The sequence below is a fragment of the Ceratotherium simum genome, chromosome 15, assembly GCF_057802395.1.
Source record: "Ceratotherium simum simum isolate JZ-2026a chromosome 15, ASM5780239v1, whole genome shotgun sequence".
NCBI classification, from domain to species: domain Eukaryota; kingdom Metazoa; phylum Chordata; class Mammalia; order Perissodactyla; family Rhinocerotidae; genus Ceratotherium; species Ceratotherium simum.
Window position 1 is genome coordinate 26,597,909 of NC_141914.1, and position 24,273 is coordinate 26,622,181.

Consider the following 24,273-nt stretch of genomic DNA (forward strand, 5'->3'; position numbering starts at 1 on the left):
CGACACCATAAGTAAATCTCAAACATACAATGTTGACTGAAAAGAAGCCATACTCAAAGTAGTACATACTATTTGATTCCAGTTTTAGAAATTTCAGAATAGGCAAAATAAATCCATGGTGTCAGAAGTCAGGATAGTGAGGAAGGGTGTAGTGATGGGGGGAATGAGAGCGTCTTCTAGGGTGCTAATAATATTTAATTTCTTGATCCAGGAGGTGGTTACACAGAAATTACATCAAGGTGTACACTTTGTGGTCAGGTTCTTTTATACATGGATACATGCTTAGAAGGTTAATTAAGAACTGAGATGGAGACCAAGGGAAGGGGCCACACAGATCCCTTAGGTTTACCACTGGTCTAATGAAAAGAACCTCCATGACTAACTGGACAGAGCAGAAAACCAGATAAGAAATTGTAGACAAAATTCTATTATTAGTTGGGGCATAAGCCCCAGATTTCTAGAGACAGTCCCAGTTTATGCTTATGGTCCTGCTGTAATTATGGACAGGGTCTCCCTTCTGTCTGAACGTGTTCCAGTTTGAAGAACAAACTATATACTCACCCTATCTCTTCATTTTACAAGAACTTCTTGGTATGTGATTAGAAATGGGAAGCTTACCTCAGGCCTCTTTTGTATCCCTCTCTGGTCTAGGGGCCCTAAATATAACTGCTCTTCCCCCTGCGTCTAGCAATGTTGTGGGTGAACATTAACTTCTATACTTGTCAGATTTCTTACACGAGTCACAATAAGTGCTAGTACTGCTGAGGGAAAAGATTACTCCTCAAGGATATCTGAAACCAAGCTGAATTTATTACTTTTCAAGCAAGGGAGAACTGTCCTCACAGAATAAATCAAAGAGCTAATCTTATGTAGGCTCTTTGGCAAAGTACAACGTTCAAAGATGGGCTGACTTTACAAACAAAAGTAACAGAGCAGAGGAAGTGTGGCCTTTAGGGACTGTTTAACATTCAGAAGTAAGCATACTGAAGCAGGAATATTAACAACTGATTTGAGCTGGTTAAACATGCTCTGCGTTTACTTGCTTGGGGCTTTAATCTAGGGCCAAACAAGAGTCTGCTTTCCAATTTCTTTCTTGAACCTGGAGAACGCAACTTTTTAATCTCACCATAAGAAAAACAGTTAAAACATTGGACTACATTTAAATTAAAAACACCTGTTCATTAACTTAAAAACACCTGTTCTATTAAGAGAGCACAAATAAAAACAGATGTACACTTATGATTTGTGTCCTTTTCTATAAAATAAGCCAATAAAAGTTTAATAAAGGAAAAAAATTATAAGCAGGATATTCACAACATAAATAATCAGCTACCATAACATAACACTTAAGAGAAAAAAAATATGTTTCTTTGCGCAAATGGCCCAAGAACGCCACCTGCCAGTACTGATATTAGAAGTGAAGAGACCTAAGGAAGTGATATTCTTGGCTAAAAAAAATAAACTTTAAAATATAATTATAGCACAAATATTAAAATTTGGTTATGGTTCTCTCCAAAACAAACAAATGAGTTGATCATATATTTACAATGAAATAGAAAACTGATTTGTGAAGCTGTTTTAGTGACTGTTCAGTGACTGTTCCTGACACTATAAAACCAGTAGCCAGATATGGCAAATATGGTGATAGTACATCACTTAAATGGCATCTAGTTTGTCTGAAAACCAGATTACTGTATATATATTTGGTCTCTGCCCCTCACCCCTTCCTGGCACACAGCTCTTAAAACCACTGTAATTTCCTAAGTGGTTAGAGCATAGGGGCATCTTTTGTTACAATATTTGGTTTTGTTCCTGAAATAGCTTCAGAGCATAAAGGTGAAATGTGTCTTTTGTTATTCATAGCAAACTCCTTTCAACCACACTAGAGTTTATGTTAATGAGGTGATTTTTGGAGAGTCCCTAGATAGGGGCTGGTTGCCCCAGAGAACCAACCCTGTGATTAGAAGGTTAAAACTTTCAGCCCTACCCGATAACCTCTAGGGAGGAAAGAGGGGCTGGAGGTTGAATTAATCAAATGGCCAATGATTCGGCCAACCACGTTTACGTAATGAAGCCTCCATAAAAACCCAAAAAGAAAAGGTTCAGAGAGGTTCTGGCTGGTGAACATGTGGAGGTACTGGGAGGGTGGTGCAACCAGAGAAGGCATGGAAGGTCTGCACCCCTCCTCCCATATCTTGTGCTATGCATCTCTTCCATCTGGCTGTTCCTGAGTTATATTCTTTTATAATACACTGGTAATATAGTAAGTAAACTGTTTTCCTGAGTTCTGTGAGCTGTTCTAGCAAATGATTGAACCTGAGGAAGGGGTAATGGAAACCTCTGATTTATAGCTGGTTGGTCAGAAGCACAGGAGATAACCTGGACTTGTGATTGGCATCTGACGTGGGGGCAGTTCTGTGTGATCTGACATTATCTCAGGCAAATAGTGTCAGAAGTGAATTAAACTGTAGGACACCCAGTTGGTGTCCACAGTGAATTAGAGATTGCTTGGTGTGGGGAAAAACCTCACACATTTGGTGTCCAGAGTACAGAAGTGCAGAGCATTGTAGTAGAGTAGAGGAGAAACACAGGAGTGTTTTTCCTTGACAGAATGACTGTTAGAAACTATAAACTATGGCTCTTCAGGCTTGGTGGTATGTGGTAGACATTTTCTCAAACAAAATGAGCTTGTCACGTCAAGAAAAACAACTGACAGTACTTGTTGCCAATTATAAAGTCCAAGCTTTAAAATTAAATTAGAATTTTGGAAAACCTATATCTGTCACTATAAGCTTGACAGCTCCCAATACTGAAAGGTTTTTTCTGAAGAGACTGGTGGATGAGACTGATGAGACTGTTAAGGAACGTGAATTTTTCATATTGTATAATGATAAAATGGATCAACATTTGCAAGACCTGCATAACTCTGTGAACTGCTATTTTCCAAATGACTAATATATGGTTTTACAAAATCATGCACAGGTTAAAGATCCATTCAAAGTGCAAGACAGACCAATGGATTTTCATGTAACAGAATATGAAAAGTTCAATGATATATATTAGATTCCACACTGCATCTAACATTAAAGAAATTAGCCCTGTCAAGTTTTGATGCAATGTCAAAGAATAGCTACAATTATCTGAAAAGGCTATTAAAATATTCTCTTTTTTCCAACCACGTATCTGCGTGAGGCCAAATATTTTTTCATGTATTTCAACAAAAACAACATATCGCAACAGATTGAGTGCAGAAGCATATATGAGAATCCTGCTGCATTCTATCAAGCCAGATATTAAAGAGATTGCAAAAAATGTAAAATAATCCACTCTTTTCAATTATTTTTTTTTTGGAAAAAAAGAGTTGACAAAAATATGTTATTTATGTTAACATGTAATGGGTTATTTTTATTTTAAAATAAATTACTAAAGAAGTATTTTTTTAAATCTCCATTTCAATTTCTAATAAGGTAAATATTAGTAAATTTAACCCATATAAAACAAAAATTTTTGAGGTGCTCAATAATTTTTAAGAAGGAAAGGGATTCCAAGACCAAAAAGCTTGAGAACTCCTACCTAGAACCACAGGTCAGCTTGGCATCAAAAGTTCTCTCAATTTCTTTGAGGAGAAAAAGGATTTGCATAGTCTCAAAGTATCTCCCCAAGACATTTCTTAACTATAAGGGAAAGATGGCAACTTTAGAGTAAGGAAAACCAGTAGAAGCTACCTTGACCAGGTGATCAAGGCCAACATCACTAGTAATAAGACATATTACTATTGACATAAGACATAATATTCATATTGACATCATGAACTCCTTGATATGAGGTACTGAGGATACATCTTTTCTGGGGTATTCTTTCCAAAAATGTATAATTCCATTCAAATCATAAGAAAACATCAGACCAATCTAAATTCAGGGACATTAAACAAAAATAACTGAGTAATAATCTTTATAGGTGTTATGGTCATGAAAACAAGGAAAGACCAAAGAGCAATTACAGACTGGAGGAAACTAAATAGTAAGAACTAAATGCAATCTAGGATCCTGGATAGGATCCTAAAACAGAAAAAGAACATGTGGAAAAACTGCCAAAATTTGAATAAGGACTGTAGTTACCAGTATTACATCAATATAATTTCCTGGTTTTGGTCATTATACCATAGTTATGAAAGATGGTGGCATAAGGTAAGTTAGGTGAGGGCTATACAGAAATCCTGTACTATTTTTGCAACTTTTCTGTAAATTTAAAGTTAGTCCAAAATTTTAAAAAGTTTTCTCAAGTTGTGAAACTGTTAGCTTTGGTTTTAGCTTAACACAAATCTTTTCAGTCACCGTATTGGATAAAACTGCTTTGGAAAGGCTCAGAAACTTCCCAAGCGCCCTTACTTTCATAAAGCATTTATAGCTCCCACAACGAAATACATCCAAGCCACAAAACCAAACAAGATTCTTAAACACATGGCATCCTAAGCAAGACTAGGAAACAATATGCCTCTAGAGACTAGATTATGATGATTTTGAATAATCAGCAATAAGCTAACTTTTAAAGGAAAAAGCAGTTCTGGAAGTATTTAATATTTGTCTGGAGGACAAAAGATGGTATAAACACTCAAAATGGACTACTTTTTCACAAATAGAATTATTCCATTAGAATACAGAAATGTTCGGAATAGAGTCATAATTTTATAGTTTGACCTGTTGTGTTCTTAAAAGCAAAAACGGCAACCTAGTGAAGAACCAGACACTTAGCTAAAATTTTTTTTTGCATAGGTGTGGGTGCAGGAGTGGCACTGGCACAGAGATTGCCAAACACCACTCAAATCCTAGAATAATTACTGGAGCCATAATTCAAGGAGGCTGCCATTAAATTAGGCAGTTCTATAAGTAACTATCTGTCCTTTCCAAAGAGGTAGTTGTGAAACTTTGGGTACACACACTCTCTACACACATGTGCCAGAGTTACATGTTAAATATTAACATGCTTTCACAATAATATGAAAAGTATATTTAAAGACAAAACATTACAGTGTGGGTACAGTGAGAAATTACCCCTGGACCAGTAAGAATAAGAAAATCACTATTAGAGCAGGAAAGAGAAAAGTAGGTGATTAAAGTCTTCACAGTAGAAGAGAAGCTAAGAGAGATATGACAATGGTCTCAAAGACCCAAGCACAGCCAAGCAGAGACCTCTGCAGAGGCTAAAATCTCAAATACGAAAAGGTTCCTTTTCCCTGAAAATGTGCACGTACAGAATCCAAGACAACTTCCAACTATATGCTTTTTGCTCATTTTTAATTTTTTACTGAAGTATAATGACATATAGTATACAGCTAGAAAAGTACACATATCACAAGTGTATAGGCTTAATGAATTTTCATAAAATTCATTACGAATTTTATGAAATTCAAACACACCCACGTAACCAACACCCAGATCAAGAAACAACATTACCAGCATCTCAGAAGCTCTCCTTCAAACTGTCATCACTAGCCAGGATTGAGGAGTTCCAAAAATTCCTCAAGGGTTAAGGAAGACACTATGACACAAGTCTGCCCCTAGACGTTATTCTTTATTCTATCTCTTGTATCTTAACCACGTTTTATTTTTTTTTTTTTGCTGAGGAAGATTCGCCCTGAGCTAACATCTGTTGCCAATCTTCCTCTTTCTGTTTGAGGAAGATTCACCTTGAGCTAACATCTGTGCCAGTCTTCCCCGATTTTATATGTGGGTTGCCGCCATAGCAAGGCCGCCACCGAGTGGTGTAGGTCCATGCCCGGGAACTGAACCCGGGCCACTGAAACAAAGTGCGCTGAACTTAACCACTAAGCCACAGCGCTGGCCCCTCTTAACCACTTTTTTTTTCTCTGAGGAAGATTCGCCCTGAGCTAACGTCTGTGCCAATCTTCCTCTATTTTGTATGTGGGTCACCGCCACAGCACGGCTGATGAGTGGTGCTGGTCCGCGCCTGGGATCCAACCCTGCAAACCCGGACCGCTGAAGCAGAGCGCACCAAGCTTAACCAGCAGGCCATGGGGCCGGCCTCACCTCTTAACCACTTTTAATGTTTCCTTTTCTTTCCCTCTAGATTAATATAGAAGTACCTTGATTTCCTTAAAACACAAACACTGATATTTACCTACAGACTGAATACCATCATCGTGAATACTAAAAACGCACTGTTTTACGAAAAAGGGTCTTTGTAATTATCACTTGTTTATATAACAAGACTAGAAATTGAATCAAAAGCTATTGTCTGTTTATCTCAAGCATGTTACTTCATCTTTCTAATCTCAATTTCTTCATCTATAAATACAACTCAAAATAACTTGATAGAGGACTTATTCTCCCCAGCCTCCTGCCTTGAATCATTTGAGTGTGATTTACGTTATTATTGTCACAATCCGCTACATAGACATCTATGAGCTCTACCAAATCTAATGCAGCAAACGATACCTGGAATATTTAGAATTTAACAATTGCATCTTTTATTAACTAGAATTATTTGGTACTCAGTTTGAAAGAGAAAGAGGGAAATAGAAAGATAAGGAAACATCAAGGGTTTAACTCTTCTATTTGTGTGTATGTTTGAAATTTTCTATACATATCAGTTTTTTTAAAAGTAGTCCTTCATTTGGTCATATAGTCTTCCCACTAGGCTTAATAATTCTTTTGATCATAAATTTTACATCAAAAGGAGCCTGTACTTTTACTCGAGAAATCAAAGATAGAGACTTTTGAAAAATGACAGTGTACCTAGAACCTAGTTGACAGACTTGAGGAAACTTAGGATACCACATATAATTAGGGAGTCTTTATGACTTAAACAGTGAGGACCCCAGAAGACACAAACAGGATTTAGAGTTTTTTTGTGACAAAACCAAGCAGGTAAGATTATTTAATGCATTTTAACTTGACTTCAATTCATACTTACTTCTCTGACTTCCACAAGATGGTCTGGAGGTAAGGGAGCTCTTTTGCTCATTGATTGTAGTTTGGAATGTCCAACATTAAAGAAGGAAATGGCATTTTGACTTGGTCTCCTCTGAGATATAGGAGAATTACCACTAGATGCTAGTGAGAAGCTCCGTGATTTCAGAGGAGGATTATTCTATTAAACAAACAAAGAAAATCATTCCTTTTTTAAAAATTTAGGCTAACCCTCAACCTATCATACACTGGAGGCATACACATGAACAGTTTTAAAAATAAAATTAACCTCTGAATTGACTACAAGAACATTTCTAAAGATGATAAAATTTGAGACACTCAAAGTTTAAGTATTTTACACATCCCATAGTAAACTGGTAATTTATTTAGAAAATTAATCCCAGTTTTGTGCTGTCAAGAATTTTTTTTCACATTAGACATATATTAGAATAACAAGAAACTTCTAATTTCAGATTTCTAAACACTATGATTGAAACAAAAAAATGTACTCAGCAATACTCAATATAATAAATTTTCTAATGTAACATGTAAGCATCTTTGGAACAAACTAATACTTTCCGATCACTGCTAATGATTAGAATCTTGTAGTATGAATAAAGCCTTTATGTCGGATTTCCTGAAGGCTAAGCTATAGGCCTAAATCACAAAGAACTTTTTACAATTTACTTATGGGGGAAAAAACATTTGGAATAATAATAATTAAAAAAAAGTCAAACTATCACCTAGGTATAGAATCCTTTAACTATGCTGCCCACATATTATTTTTTATTTTTTATTTTTTTTTAAAGATTTTATTTATTCACTTTTTTCCCCCCAAAGCCCCAGCAGATAGTTGCATGTCATAGGTTCACATCCTTCTAGTTGCTGTACGTGGGACTCAGCCTCGCGCTGGACGGAGAAGCGGTGCCCCGGGGCGCGCCCGGGATCCGAACCCGGGCCGCCAGCATCAGAGCGCGCGCACTTAACCGCTAAGCCATGGAGCTGGCCCCACATATTAGTTTTTAGACATCTTTAACCTCAGATTTCAAGCACTGAGACCTTCCTTTTCACTTTAAAAAATAAAAAAACACTCCAAAGGAGATATATAAATGACCCTAAGCACATGAAAAGATGCTCAACATTGTTAGTCTCTATTAGAGAAATGAAATCAAAACCACAATGAGATTCCACTTCACACCCACCAGGATGACTATAATTAAAAAAAAAAAAGGACAATAACAAGTATTAGCAAGGATGTGGAGAAATTGGAACTCGCATATATTGCTGGAAGGAATGTGAAATGGTTCGGCCACTTTGAAAAACAGTTTGGCAGTTCCTCAAAAAGTTAAATAGAGAATTACCATATAATCCAGTAATTCCACTCCTAGGTTTAACCTAGAGAAGTGAAATCACATGTTCACATAAAAACTTGAACACAAATGTTCACAGCAATATTATTCATAATAGCCACAAAATGGAAACAACCCAAATGTCCATCAACTGATGAATGGATAAACAAAATGTGGTATATCCGTACAATGGAAATATTATTCAGCCATAAAAAGGAATAAAGTAAGATACATGCAATGACGTGGATGAACTTTGAAAACATTTTGCTAAGCGTAAGGAGCCAAACACAAAAAAATACATATTGTATGATTCTATTTATATGAAATGCCCAGAAGACACAAATCCATGAAGAGAGAAAATAGATTAGTGTGAGAAAGGGGCTTGGAAAGGGGAGAATAGGGAGTAACTGCTAATGGTTATGGGTTTTTTGGGGGGTAACGAAAATGTTCGGGAATTAGATAGTTCCAATGGTTGTACAATCTTGAGAATATACTAAAAACCACAGAATTGTCCACTTTAAAAGGGTAAATTTTATGGTATGTGAATAGTATCTCAATTTAAAAATGTAAAAAAATAAAAAAAATTCTTTACCCATTTTTGTGCATTAATATCAGATATGAATCCACATACCTTGCCAATAGCTTCGGTGTGATGTTGTGTACATATCTGAAGTCTGCTAACCCAGTGCTGTCGCTCTTTAGCATCTGTAGCTGATAAAAAGTATCTAAGAGTTACTCACTTTTATATTTATTTTTTGAATACAATTAATTGTCTATAACATGAAGAACAGACCATTGAAAACCAAGGATTGGTTCTCCTCTTCCTGGGGCAAATGTCTCTGACTAGAGAAGGGTAGGAAAGAGGCCAAAGCATCAACTTTGTTAGGTAACACAGTAGCTGGGTATGGATATTTCACAAGGAGGATAGATTATATGCAGCTAGGTGGGTATATGAGACTTGACATGTCTTAAGTTTCTCATAAAAATATGCTCTTATTTAAAGAAATAACCTTTATTCAGCATTGATGTGTACTCAATACTTTCAGATCTCTAGCAGCACGTTCAATTAGGACTACCATTATACTTTATGTGTATTAATTAAATAAAAAAACACACACTTCTATACAAATTAAATTTATATAAACAGAAGTTATACTTTATTTGAACGAATATGAACATTTTAATAAATCCCGAGTATGTACATTAGTCACTGAAAACTGCAAAGAGTACATGCAAACCAAATCAAGAAAAGGGGTAAAATAAAAATCCATGGCAGACATAAAATATATCATTTAAAGAAGTCTATGTTTTCAGATTTCTCAGTAATCGGGGTTTCATCTACACAAATTTTTTAGAGGGGTCAATCTTAAACAGACTTGTTCATTAGCCACTTGAAAAAAGTTATTTATTAAAATAGATTTCATAAATTCTTAAAATAATTCCAAGGTTTAGAATATTGTGTCTACATCATCAATGACAGTATTTTCTATTTCCAAAACCCAAATGAAAGCAGGGAAGTACACCAACTTCTCATGGGAAGAAAAAAATCACACCATTAACTCTCATATCTCAGTCATACCTCTGAGTTTATACTGTTCCCCACTGGCAGCATTTACAGTGAAGGTGTGAGAGTCCTCATCACTGGGTGATATTACAGCTCCTGCAAGCTGCAAAGTACCTCTGGGTTTTTGATTTCTAGACTGTTCATTCACAAAGTACTCCAATAGCCCAGCTTCATTGTTTAAAACAAAAAACCTGTAATGATTTAAAAAAAAGTCATAATTTTTAAACATTTCCCCTAGTCAAACTAAAGCAAACTAATTTCAATCATACATTTTGGAGTTTTTGTTATTAAAAAAATAAAATTCAAAATCATTTCAAGATGTACTTGGAAATACCAGATTGAATTTCCTAGCAGTCAAGATTATTGAAAAATTGAATGAGTTTAATGAAAGATATAAAACCTTCAACTGAGGGCAAGGCATTTAATAGGGAAGAAGCATATCAGATAATGCAAAAAGGAAACAAAGATATAGTATCCTTTCAGTGGAAGATTTCTCTTCAGAATTCATTAACAGGGAGGGTAAACTGCCCAAAGACGAATGGTAGTGAGAATTTTTATTTAAAATTCACTGGAAAGAAATCAAAACATGAGCTCTGGGATTAACCAAATGCTAGGTAAGAAATGAATCTGACTGAAGATTTAATCAGTGAAATACACAATGAGAATACCATCAAGGTAGAAAGATGTTGTGACTATATCATTAAATAGGTCACAACTAAAGATTACTTGTCCTGTTTAAAAATGAAAAAGCTGCAACTGGAGATGCAGAAACATAAGGAACTTGAAACTAAATGATGAAATAACGATACACTTTGGAAAGGCATTTTATGTTCTAATTTGGTTCTAGATTAACTACGTCAGGAAATATATTAATTCAGATTGCAATTTAAGGAGTGCAATAGCTCTTTTCTTAAAAAAAATCTAAAAAGTTTCTATTTCAAAAGATTACTGTTTGGGTTTGGAGCAGTTTGGCATTCTACATGTTAGTGTGTCCTATAATAGAACCAGATAGACAATTTGATCCAGTTCAAGTTCCTAGAAGATATTGTCTTTTTTTTGTTTTAATTATTATTTATTTCCCCCCCCAAAGCCCCAGTAGATAGTTGTATGTCACAGCTGCACATCCTTCTAGTTGCTGTACGTGGGATGCGGCCTCAGCATGGCCGGAGAAGTGGTGCGTCAGTGCACGCCCGGGATCCAAACCCGGGCCGCCAGCAGCGGAGCACACGCACTTAACCACTAAGCCACGGGGCCAGCCCAGAAGATATTGTCTTAAGAAACGTGGCAACCATATCAACCATATCAAACTGGGAGAGAACGGAATCAGCCTTTTCTTCAGGGAAAGAAAAACAACCGACGAAAAGCAAGCAAAAGAAGTTGAAAGTGGTTGCCTGAGAAGGGAGATGGGAAAGCAAAGGACTATTGTTTTTCCCATTCATCTTTTAGCACGCTTCTAATTTTTAAAATTATGTTCACATATTTTGGTAAAAAATATATATTAATTTTAATATTTTTGAGTTTTAAATTTCTGTTTCATTAATTACTACAGGAGCTAAACACTTTTTATGTGTTTATTGGCCAACTGTAGCTCTACTTAGTGGACTGCCTGTCACATTTCTGCCTATTTTTAAAAGAGTTATTTATCTTTATTTTCCCAAAGATTTGAAGGGATCATCTGAATTAACACAAAATAAGCACTGACAACATCTTAAATTTCTAAAACATATGACCTGTCCTTAGTAAAATGCTCATATGAATGTGCTATGGTCTGATTGTGGACCCCCAAAATTCATATGGTGAAATCCTAACCCCTACAGTAATGGTATTAACGGAATCACTTTGGGAAGTGACTAGGTCATGAGGGCAGAACACTCATGAATGGGATTAGTGCCCTTAAGAAAAAGAGGCCCAAGAGAGCTCCCTCGCCCCTTTTCTGCCACGTGAGAATATAATGAGAAGCCTGTGATCTGAAACAGGGCCCTTACCCGACCACGCTGGCACCATGATCTTGGGCTTCCAATATCCACAACTGTGAGGAATAAATTTCTGTTGTTTATAAACTACCCAGTCTGTGGTACTTTGTTACAGCAGCATGAACAAACTAAGACACGAATCTACTACAAAAAATTCATCAAATAAATAGAAGGGGTTTGTTAGCGAGAATGCAATCTTTTGAATATACTAAAAACCAGTGAGGGGCTGGCCCTGTGGCATAGTGGTTAATTTCACGTGCTCCACTTTGGCGGCCCAGGGTTCTCAGGTTCGGATCCCGGGTGTGGACCCACACACCGCTCATCAAGCCATGCTGTGGCAGCATCCCATATACAAAATAGAGTGAGACTGGCACCAATGTTAGCTCAGCGACAATCTTCCTCAAGCAAAAAGAGGAAGACTAGCAACAGATGTTAGATCAGGACCAACCTTTCTCACCAAAGAAAAAAAACAAGGAAAAAAAAAAAAAAAACCATTGAGTTGTACATTTTTTTTTTTTTTTTTAATTTTTTGTTTATTGCAGTAACATTGGTTTATAAAGTTGTACATTTTAAATGGGCAAATTGTATGGTCTGTGCATTATCTCAACATAGCTGTTAACAAAAAGAACAAACGATCAAACAAGGAAGGCAGAAAATAAGGCAGTAAGGAAAGAAGGAAGGAAAGAAATCTCTCCTTCTAAGCAATAAGAACAATTCATTTCTGGGCCGGCCCTGTGGCTTGGTGGTTAAGTGCGCGCACTGCGATGCTGGAGGCCTGGGTTCTGATCCCGGGCGTGCATCGAGGCACCACTTCTCCGTCCATCCTGAGGCCGAGTCCCACATACAGCAACTAGAAGGATGTGCAGCTGTGACATACAACTATCTACTGGGGCTTTGGGGGGAAAAAAATAAAATAAATAAAATCTTTAAAAAAAAAAAAAAAGAACAATTCATTTCAAACAGTCAAAGGAAAATGGCTGTTCTTTTCTCTTAAAAGTAGTCAATTCAAAGAAAATTTAGAGTATAATATGTTGGGAAATCTCAAGTTTGCTGTGAACACATATTTTTATCTCAAAAGCATTCCCACAAATTTACAACATGGAGGCACTCACCTTGATATACAGAAAGTAATGCTAAGGAGGGATTGGTAAAACGATAGTATGAGCCAATAACTGATTATCTTTTTAACACCAAGATGGTGCTGGTTATCCACCGGTAATAATAGTGCACTTTGGACTGTCTTTCATTATTCATGGACTAATCCAAATGTTCTTCCCTCAGCCCTTCTATGGAGATATTTTACAAGATGTGTAGATTGGGGATAGAGAGACAATCCACACAGTGAGGAAACCCAACGAAGCTATTTTTCCCAGAAGAGTACCAGACTCTTCATTGAGGTATTTTTAGCAAGTTGTCCTAACCAAGAAGCTAAAGAAATGTAGAAACAAAGGCTAAGTGTGACAGGGAAATTTAAGATTCAGCATAAATCTTTATATGCAGAAAAGTCACCTAAGTTGTTAAAAAAAGAAATTAAATAATTGTTTTAAAGAAAAATTGTTTTAAAAGAAAAGTTAAATAATTATTTTTTGCAATTACAAAATAACAAAGACTGCTAATTTGGGGAAATGACTAATCTTTGGAACAGCCTACAACTTAAAGTGAACTATCAACAAACGCAATCTAAAAAATATTCTGACTTGGAAGTATGTCTCATCACGACAAAAATAAACTTTAGTGAAGATTTTGGATGGAAAGGCAACCATGTGCTTTGTTCCGACCATCCCAGGGCTTTAATGCTGAGTGTGTACAGAACTTCTAATCCAAATGGAAGCAATCTCACCTTTGGGAATTAGAGTTGAAAGTGGAAGGGAAGCGGGTTCAGGAGAGGGTCTTGCTGTTGTGTACCTTCCTAGGGCACTACATTCCAAAGCAAGTAGTTATTTATAGAGTATGCCCATGCTGCTTTCTCCAAGCTGCTCTAACTTGCCCTTAGTCAAAATAGAAATGGATTGCAGGGAAACCGTTTTGAATACCTGGCACAGGGGCAGTGCTTTTGTTATTTAACTTTATCTGCAGCACATGGACAAAAGTGGCTAGGAGTGCCAAAGAAACTGAGCTACTAAGCCTAGGTCCTTTAACAAGGTCTTAACCTTTCTGTTCCCCTTTTATCATTCAATCTACATGTTCCATGCTGAAGATCCAGCATATCTCTGTTGTGCCACAAGACCTCCAGCCAGGCTGACAGAAAAAGGAAGATGAAAGTTTTTTCTAAAGTGGGCCTACAGCAATCAAGCTGACAAGCTGAGACCTCTCTGACGGGGCAAGTTGGTAAAAGGTCCTGTGTTCTCAGCAGCAAACAGAATGGGTTGTCTTCATCCCTACACTTTCTGGTGCTACTACAACTGGCCTCTTACACAGCTGGAGAGATCATATAGGCAGAGGCAGTGCCCCTCCCTATCCTAGAACGTTTGCTTGGATCTGTTAGGTAGCTCCCTAGACAATCAGTGGCCAATGGATCTTTTCGGTAGGCTCCCTTATGCAATGATACAAACACCTGCTCCTTCTTCCCATGGCCTCAGGCTGCCATGACCTGAAATGCCATCTTTAATATATACTAAATCTTACATGTTTGGGTATGTTTTGGAGCTTTCTTGCTCTATTCCACTTCTGAGACTTTCTCAGTAATATTCAATATTATATGAATGAAAGTTGTTGAATGTTGGAGGAAGATAGTTGATCTAGTTCCCTTTTAAAAAAGAGAACAAAGAATAGTACTAAGAGCAAAGTGACATAAAATTTTTTTTAAATTAATATTCTATATGTCACTTAAACGTGTAAGCCTTCAAAAAATTACATAAAAACTGGGGGCCGGCCCGGTGGCGCAAACGGTTAAGTGCGTGTGCTCCGCTACGGCTGCCGGGGGTTCGCCGGTTCGGATCCCGGGCACACACTGACGCACTGCTGGTCGAGCCATGCTGTGGTGGCGTCCCATATAAAGTGGAGGAAGATGGGCATGGATGTTAGCCCAGGGCCAGTCTTCCTCAGCAAAAAAAAGAGGAGGATTGGCAGATGTTAGCTCAGGCCTGATCTTCCTCACACACACAAAAAAAATTACATAAAAACTGAGGTGGTGGGCCGGCCCTGTGGCTTGGTGGTTAAGTGCGTGCGCTGCGATGCTGGTGGCCCGGGTTCGGATCCCGGGTGCGCATCGAGGCACCACTTCTCCGTTCATCCTGAGGCCGAGTCCCGCATACAGCAACTAGAAGGATGTGCAGCTACAACATACAACTATCCACTGGGGCTTTGGGGGGAAAAAATAAAATAAATAAAATCTTTAAAAAAAAAAAAAAAAAAAAACTGAGGTGGAAAAATGCAAAATGAAAAGGCTCCCTTGACTTCTCTCATTTTTTTTTAATAAAAGATGGGGACCCTAGAGAACTGCCCTTTTTACTTCAATAGGAACGATTCCCTGTTTTCATAGCCAGCTTTGACCTCTCATATGATCTCCAACTTTCCACACGTCACTCCTATTTGAATTCTCTAATGTTACTAAACATGGCTCAAATTGCCTTCTCTTCTAAACAATCACATGTTCACCAGTGCTTTGACTTTTCTGTAAAACGTCTGAAAACGATTCTTTCATATATGACGTCCCATTTTCTAGTTGTTTAAGGTAGGAAGGCAAATTCAGCTCCTATTATTCCAACATGGCCAAAAGCAGAAGTCTCCAAATGACATGTGAATGAGCAGCAGCACGTTCTAATGCAAAGAACACAGAGTCAGAAATATGTGGGTTCAAATTCTAGTTTTATCAGTTTAAAAAAGTTTAAAAATCACAATGAGATACCACTCAACACACATTAGGATGGCTATTATCAAAAATAATAACAATAAAAAAAACAGAAAGTAACAAGTGTTGGGAAGGATGTGGAGAAATTGGAACGCTTGTGCATTGCTGGTGGGAATGAAAATGGTGCAGCTGCTGTGGAAAACAGTATGGAGATTCCTCAAAAAGTTAAACATAGAATTACCATATGATCCAGCAATTCCACTTCTGGGTACATACAAAAAAGAACGAAAGCAGGGACTCCAACAGATATTCGTACATCAATGTTCACAGCAGCATTATTCACGGTAGCTAAAAGCTGGAAGTAACCCAAGCGTCCATCGACAGATGAATGGATCAACAAAATGTGGTATATACATACAATGGAATATTATTCAGCCTTAAAAAGGAAGGAATTCTGACACATGCTACAACATGAATGAACCTTGAGGACGTTACACCAAGTGAAATAAGCCAGTCGCAAAAGGACAAATATTGTATGATTCCACTTATATGAGGTACCTGAGTAGTCAAATTCATAGAGACAGAAAGTAGAATAGTGGTTGCTAAGGACTGGGGGGAGGCGGAAATGTAGAGTTATTGTTTAATGGGTGACAAGTTTCCGTTTGAGAAGTTGCAAAAAAATCTGGAGTGGATGGTGGTGATGGTTGTACAACAATATGAATGTATTTAATGCCACTGAACTGTACACTTAAAAATGGTTAAAATGGTAAATTTTACATTATGTATATTTTACCACAATAAAAAAAAAAGTTTAACCCTCTGCCCTACAACTATCAATTCTACAAAGTATTTAAGATAGCTGGCTTTGCTACTTACTGATTGCCTTTGTGACCTTGGCTGGTTATTTAAACTCTCCAAGGTCTCAGAGAAGTTTTGAGAATCCTGTACAAAATAGGCACCTAACACAAACGTATTTCTCCTCCAAACCACCCTAAGAGCCTAACCACTACAAGTATAAAAAGCCCAAGCCAGGTGAACAAGTGATTTTAATCCTAATAAAATGGTAACTTCTGAGGCATTTGGAGGCTGCCATCTGGACAGATGTCAACCGCTCCTGCCCTCTAAAATGGAAAAGAAAGTCATCAGACTGTTAGAAAACATGGTAAATCCTTCTCTAAAAGGTTTCCCAGCCATATTTGTACTGAAGTAATATCAGAATAAAAAATTATCAGAACCTAAAAAGCCCCACTTCTGGCCTCCAAGGAGAGTGAGGTGACATAGCATAATCACACTTACCTATACTGCCACCCAGTGACAAGGTTGGTGTACTTCATTAAATAGCCATACACATTTTCCATGTGATCACTGTTTCAAAAAGATCAGAAAGTGCCAAAGTCAGTGAAAAACAGAAGAAATCCCAGGAAGTTAACTGTCCAGTTTTAAAAATAGCGGCAGACACACAAATTTTCTACAAATGCCTCAAATTTTCTTCAGAAGTAAAATTCATTGGTTAACAAATAGAGGTATTTCATACCCATAGAGCTTCATTTTATCAGATTTCTTCGCGTGTAATCTCCCATAAATTATTAGATTTCAAATATAAAATCATTATATAAATATGAAATTATATAAATATAAAACACATATACTACAAATACAATTATAAATAAAAACATTTTATAACAATTCAACGGTGAAGAAATAAAATCCAGTTTTATGGTTCTAGAATAAGCAAGAAAGATCTCTAGATCAAATAGTGCCTCCTCCCTCTGGTGGGACATGCTATGCTTCTGATTCTTTGGGCTTACAAAATGAAGATCCTGGGTTTTTTTGGGGGCGTTTTATTTTTTTGAGGAAGATTAGCCCTGAGCTAACATCTGTTGCCAATCCTCCTCTTTTTGATGAGGAAGACCCGCCCCGGGCTAACATCCGTGCCCATCTTCCTCTACTTTATATGGGACGGTGCCACAGCACGGCTTTGATAAGTGGTGCGTAGGTGCGCACCCAGGATCTGAACCTGGGAACCCCAGGCCGCCAAAGCAGAGCGCGCGAACTTAACCACTACACCACCAAGCCGGCCCCAAGATCCTGTTTTTGATGAGAGTGTGACACCTCACTACCGCTCCCCCACCCCAGAGAGCATGAGGCAAAGTGGTCACTACAAGTTTTGCCACTGGAAAGATTTTATCTGGGACCCGTATCATTGCCCTTACTACAATTGAGTTTCTCTACTTCCTGCCCCCTTTTTTCACTTATTACAGGAATGTTCTGCTATAGTGGTTCACAGAAAATGCAATATCTCATTGATAATTCTTTTCTAGTATTTTAAGGTTCCTTATACTTATGAAAAGATATTAAAGCTAGACCTACATTGACATATCTTTTTGATATATGAGCTTCATGTTTCATTTTATAATTTACATTAAGAATTCCTTTTAAACTCACCTACTCTACTCTAAAAGTTTTAAATTTACACTATAAAATAAAACGGATATTAAACATTTGTTTTCTCTACTATCCCTGAATCACAGAGCACGTCTGGTAAAATTTCAGCTAACAGCATCCAGGAAATTGAAAGTGTCAGTCAACTGGCAACCTTTAAAATATGGATGTCAAAAGCAAAAGCAAGCGACAGCTAACACAACCACCAGAACAAAGTTCAAAAAAAATTCAGATTGATCTGAATGACAAATGAAAAGAGTTGAAGATAAAGACACTCTCTCAGCAAACAAAACGACCAAATTGAGTATAAGATTCCAGTAGCTATTACAGGAGAGCAAGTAGGGAGATGCCTCAGGAAAAAACTCAGTGTTGGGTCCTTTCAAATTTCACGTCTTCAGAATGCTTGAAAATAAAGATGAAATCTGAAAATAAAGAACTGATCCCATAACTGAGACTGTTATTTTTTTTCTGTATTTTTCTTCCCTTCTAAGGCTAGCAAGCAACACTATTTATTAATATTAAGTGAAACTGCTCAAATCCTTTTGGTTTCATAAGGTCACTAATCTCAAGAAGATAAAGATTGTCAACTTCTAAAATCCCAACCCAAAGTTCTGATAATTATATATCTATTCTGTCACATTAACACTGACAGCACCAGTTGGATTCTCATTTCAATATTTTCTAAAGCCCACATCTATAGGAAAAGATTCTTCAAAAACCCAGCCCCTTGGGTTTTCGTTAGAGTTCCTCTACTTCCAGCCCCAGGTCACAGCAAAGCTATTCTTTTAGTTCCATTGGTACTTGAAAAAGCAGAGACACCTTTCTTGTCTGGCTCCCACATCTTTTCCAGTCTTCAGGCTTAAAGCTCTTTGGGGCCACAGGAATCCCAATGCCCCTGGACTCTGCCCAAAAATAATTTCCCAAAGAGTCCCTCCACTGTTTTAGATATTTAACACACAGCTCAGATTCCCCAAACTGTTCTTGTCCTCAAAACTTATTCCTTCACTTACATGTGGAATCTAAAACAAATAAACAAAAAATGAACTCACAGATACAGACAACAGAGGGGTGGTTGCCAGAGACGGGGTGGGCAAAATGGGCAAAAGTGGTCAAAAGATAAAAACTTCCAGTTATAAAATAAATAAGTCCCGGGGATGTAATGTACAGCGTGATGACTATAGTTAATAATACTATACCGTATATTTGAAAGTTGCTAAGAGAGTAGATCTTAAAAGTTCTCATCACAAGAAAAAAAATTTGTAACTAAGTGTGGTGATGGATGTTAACTAGACTTATTGTGATGATCATTTCACAATATATACAAATATCAAATCATTATGTTGTGTACGTGGAACTAATATGTTATATATCAACTACATCTCAATAAAAAACCTTATTCTTTATACATTCTGTCCTGTAGCTTTATAACCTGAATATCTATTTATTTATTTATTTACACTCTGCATCAATACACAAAAGGCCTAAGGTGTCACATAACCTAAGTTAAATATGTCCTCAAAGTGCCAAAATATTCCATAATTCACCTTTTTTGGTTTTCTCCCTTCATCTAGGTTTCTACACCACCCTTCATTACGAGATAAATGTCATTTCATAGCTATTAGCATGTAATAAAAACATTACAACTCAACTGTAATTCAATTCTTCTGGTTCTAGGACTACATATATTCTTCCCAAATGCATATGTGAACTGTGGGGAGAATCTTTCGTAAAACCTCAAGTGTACTATCTACAAATGAGAAAAACAAAATTTTCATTTCAAAGCAACTAAAGATAAGGCAGCATCTCCTTTACTTTGTTCAGTCTCATCTAGATAAAGGTATTCCTCATTTTGGTCATATCTAAGTTATTTATATCAGTCATTTAATAGCCACCAATGAATTTTTAAGAGTACAATTTCAGTAGCATCATTCACTAAATAACATCAAAGTATATCTTCATATTTCACAGTAATGTTTTATGTTCAATTTTTAATGTTATTAATATTTTGTTGATGCTTATATCTAAACGAGTTAACTTCCTCACAAAAAATACAAGAGGGATATTAACATGGTTTATTTGATAGTAGCATAAAGCCAGCCTCAAAAGAACTAGAAATTCAGATATGCAATTATAGACTGCTGGCCTGCTTTTACCATTTAACAGACGTCTCCAGGGTACAAAGAATCAACTTAAGAACACCCTATTCTGGGCTGGCCCCATGGCCTAGTGGTTAAGTTTGGGGCGCTCCGCTTCAGCAGCCCTGGTTCCGTTCCCGGGCGCAGACCTACACCACTGGTCAGCAACCATGCTATGGTGGCAACCCACATACAAAATAGAGGAAGACTGGCACAGATGTTAGCTCAGGGCAAATCTTCCTCAAGCAAAAAGAGGAAGATTGGGAACAACTGTCAGCTCAGGATGAATCTTCCTCAGCCAAAAAAAAAAAAAGAACACCCTATTCTGTGCAACAGCTGGTTGTCCTGTTCCTCTCATCCTTCCCCTCTCCCTTCTTTAGTCAGTGCAACCAGCTGCTGTGGAACGACTGTGCCATCTGGTGGCCGGCACAGAGAGCTCTGTGAGTCAATTTTGTTCACTCTTTCCTCTCTTCTAATAACTGAGTTATCATGTAGTACCTCTAACCCTCATGCTTTGTTCCCGTTTAAAATGTGTGAATTTTTATAGAAGATTTTTAATGTACTTGTTAATATGAATAAAATCTAGCTGTTAAAGTGGGAACACACAACATGTCTGATTATATCACACTGCTCTTTTGTGTTCTATGAAGTAGAGATGATGGTCCAAAAGGCTAATACACTGAAAAACAAGCTATGAAAAAGTTAATACACTGAAAAATAAGCTATGAAAAAGTTAATTTCTTCTTCAGTGCTTCAGCAACTCCACCACTCAACAAATTGAGTATATTCTGATCTTTTAAACTTAACATTTAATTGGGATTAGCACTAGAAGTTGATAGTTGATTAACTGAACCATGCCAAGTGACAATATTGTATTACATTTAGTTTGAGCTCATCTCCTCCTAGATATATTGATAATGATTGTTTCAATTCTTAAATCTCCATTACTATAACACATTTATTTCTTAACCTTTCTTTATCAGACTTAAAGAATATAAGTCTGTAGAAGTTTTTAAAATTAAGCTACTTTTATTTTTTTTCTTTGAGGAAGATTGGCCCTGAGCTAACATCTATTACCAATCTTCCTCTTTTTCTTTTTTCTCCCCAAAGCCCCAGCACATAGTTGTATATCCTAGTTGTAGGTCCTTCTAGTTCTTCTATGTGGGACACCACCTCAGCATGGCTTGATGAGCAGTGAGTAGGTCTGCGCCCAGGATCCGAACCGGTGGACCCCAAGCTGTCAAAGTGGAGCCCGCGAACTTAACGACTATGCCACTGGGCCAACCCCTAAGCTACTTTTTGAACAGTTTCAAATCCTTTCATTTCAGTTCAACACAATTATTCAGTACCTTCTAAACGCAAAGCACTCTGAAAATCCACTGAAAGGATGAGAAAATAAAAAAGGCAATTCCTCTCCATCCCAAATCCATAATCTAATCTAAGAGAAATGTATCTCCTTGAAGAAAAAGACAATGACAAGGGCTCCTGCTACTGAAGAAGACACAATGGGACTATGCTGTTAGCTGTCATACAAATGAAAAAAGTATTTCATTAAAGACACGTGATTCATTAAACAAAGACACGATTCAACAGTGATTGAGGTTGAAATGACTGGACTTGATGACTGATTAGATATGAATTGAGACAGAGACTGAGAGTGAGAGTAAGAGTGAGAGAGAAGAGACAAGGGCAACACCCAGATTTCCAGCTGGAACAACTATGTACATATGAACACTGTCACTGAAATGGGGATCATAGGGGAAGTTTTGGATTTGTTGCAATTTAACAGGTTGAATTTAAGGGACCTGTGGGACATACACAGGGAGATATCCAGTAAGGCACCATGATTTGGGTTAGACACAGAGATTTGGTAAGAATCAGCATATAAGCATGTAACTGGTATTTGAAGCCATGAGAGTAATATAAAATCACCTAGGAAGTATTACAAAATGACAGGAGATGCGACAGAGTCTAAGAGAACCTTAAGGAAAAGTTTAAAGGCAAGAAGAGTGCAGATAGGAAATAAGAAGTAACTGAGTAGCAGAAAGAAAACCAGAAGTACAGTCATGCATTGCTTAACCACAGGGATTCGCTCTGAGAAATGCATCTTCAGTTGATTTTATCGTGATGCGAACACCATAGAGTGTACTTACACAAACCTAGATGGTACAGCCTACTACACACCTAGACTATATGGTACTAATCTTATGGGACCCCTGTCATATATGGGGTCTGTCGTTGACGGAAATGTCGTTATGCAGCTGCATGACTGTCATTTAAGCAAGTTTGTAGTCACAAATGTTCAATGCTACTGAAAGGTGAAGTAAGACGAAAATTGAGAAATTTCGATTTAAATTTAACAACCAAGAGATAACAGTTCAATGGAATGGCGAAGGCAGAGCCAGCTGGCAGTAACTGAAGAGACCTGGAGAAATAGGAGTGGTTAAGGGGATGTGGCCTTGAGGCAGGGTAGCTCTAAGTGACTAAGGGGAGGCAGATAGTAAACAGAGTAAAGGGGAAAGATAGAGGGGAAATGAGGGAGAGGTGGGCTCCAGAGCCCAGGGAGAGAAATGAGTCTCAGGCACCTTAAGGCATTTAACTGCAGGCAGGAATTTATGCAAGCTGCAGTCAGTATAAAGGAGTTCCCGGTTAAGTCACAGGTCAAAATTCCTACTTTCTATTAGGCAAAAACTGCCCTCCAGAAAGGCTTAGCTTTCGTTCACTCCCTTGATAACAGAAATAGCAGGATGAAGCGAGGGAGCAGCCTGCTTAGCTGAGGAAAAAGCAACCGAACAGATGGGAGTGACTGCAACACGTGTACCTCCTTCTGCTGTAGAAGCTCTTCCAGAGAGCGGTGACTGCCTCTCACTCATCCTAGCATTCCTTGTAGCACCTTGTGTACAGCCTGGCATATACCAGGTGTGCAATAAATCTCTGCTGAATGAATTAAGCAATGGGAAGATAGAAGCAGAATTTTTCTATAAAATCACAATTCTGAGTAGCTTGCAAAAAAATAATAAATTCACAGCCTGTATACTCAAATAAATCTCAGATAAAACAAATTCTAATTTCAACTGCGTCTTAATCTATACCCAAAAGTATACAGTCAAGGGAGAGGTTCTCCCTCCTGCCACAAGCCTTAAAAATGTTAATGTTCTGGGCCGGCCCCGTGGCTTAGCGGTTAAGTGCGTGTGCTCCGCTGCTGGCGGCCCAGTTCGGATCCCTGGCACGCACCGACACACCGCTTCTCTGGCCATGCTGAGGCTGCGTCCCACATACAGCAACTAGAAGGATGTGCAGCTGTGACATACAACTATCTACTGGGGCTTTGGGGGGAAATAAAATAAATAAATAAAATCTTAAAAAAAAAAAAATGTTAACGTTCTTTGGCCCAAGAATTTCATTTCTAGATATCCAGTCTAAGGCCAAGGCAAATGATTAGAAATGTAGACAAAGATAATATGCAACCCTACCCACTGTAGCACTATTTATAATAGTAAAAAAATAAATAAAAATAAAAATTGGAGGAAAAAAGAAATGAATGGAGAAGAAAGGAAGAAAAACAAGCTAAATGAATGACATTAGGAGAATGATCACGAAATGTCATAGAGTAGTATTCAACAATTTGAATGTTTATGAGTTTCTAACAACATGGGAAAGTGCTTACTAACATCACTAAAGTTGCAGGTTATGAAATTTTATAGAGTATATAAAATATATGCCCAGAACATAGGTACACAGAATAGCAACCGTGGTTATCACTGGATGGAAGAATTATAGATGGTTTTATTTTGCTCCCTGTTTCATATTTTCCAATTTTAATATATTATTTTTATAATCAAACAAAACACTTTTTAAATGTTCAATTATTTGAATAGGTGGGAGGGTCCAGGCACAGAGCTATTTATACCTATTAATAGGTATGGATTAGGGCTGGCCCCGTGGCTTGGCGGTTGAGTGCGTGCGCTCTGCTGCTGGCGGCCCAGAGTTCGGGTCCCGGGTGCGCACCGACGCGCCGCTTCTCTGGCCATGCTGAGGCCGCGTCCCACATACAGCAACTGGAAGAATGTGCAGCTATGACATGCAACTAT

General features: G+C 37.6%; 1 protein-coding gene across 1 annotated transcript in view; it reads right to left on the minus strand.

Moving 5' to 3' along the window:
• The window catches only part of OSBPL11 (oxysterol binding protein like 11), an 85,403-nt gene that overhangs the window by 46,474 nt on the left and 14,656 nt on the right, over positions 1 to 24,273 (minus strand). Inside the window, exons 2-5 of the mRNA XM_004424512.3 lie at positions 16,902 to 16,970; positions 9,858 to 10,033; positions 8,910 to 8,989; positions 6,934 to 7,110 (exon numbers count right to left, since the gene is read on the minus strand). Coding sequence (XP_004424569.1) covers positions 6,934 to 7,110; positions 8,910 to 8,989; positions 9,858 to 10,033; positions 16,902 to 16,970 — 502 coding nt within the window. The remainder of the gene's footprint in view (positions 1 to 6,933; positions 7,111 to 8,909; positions 8,990 to 9,857; positions 10,034 to 16,901; positions 16,971 to 24,273) is intronic.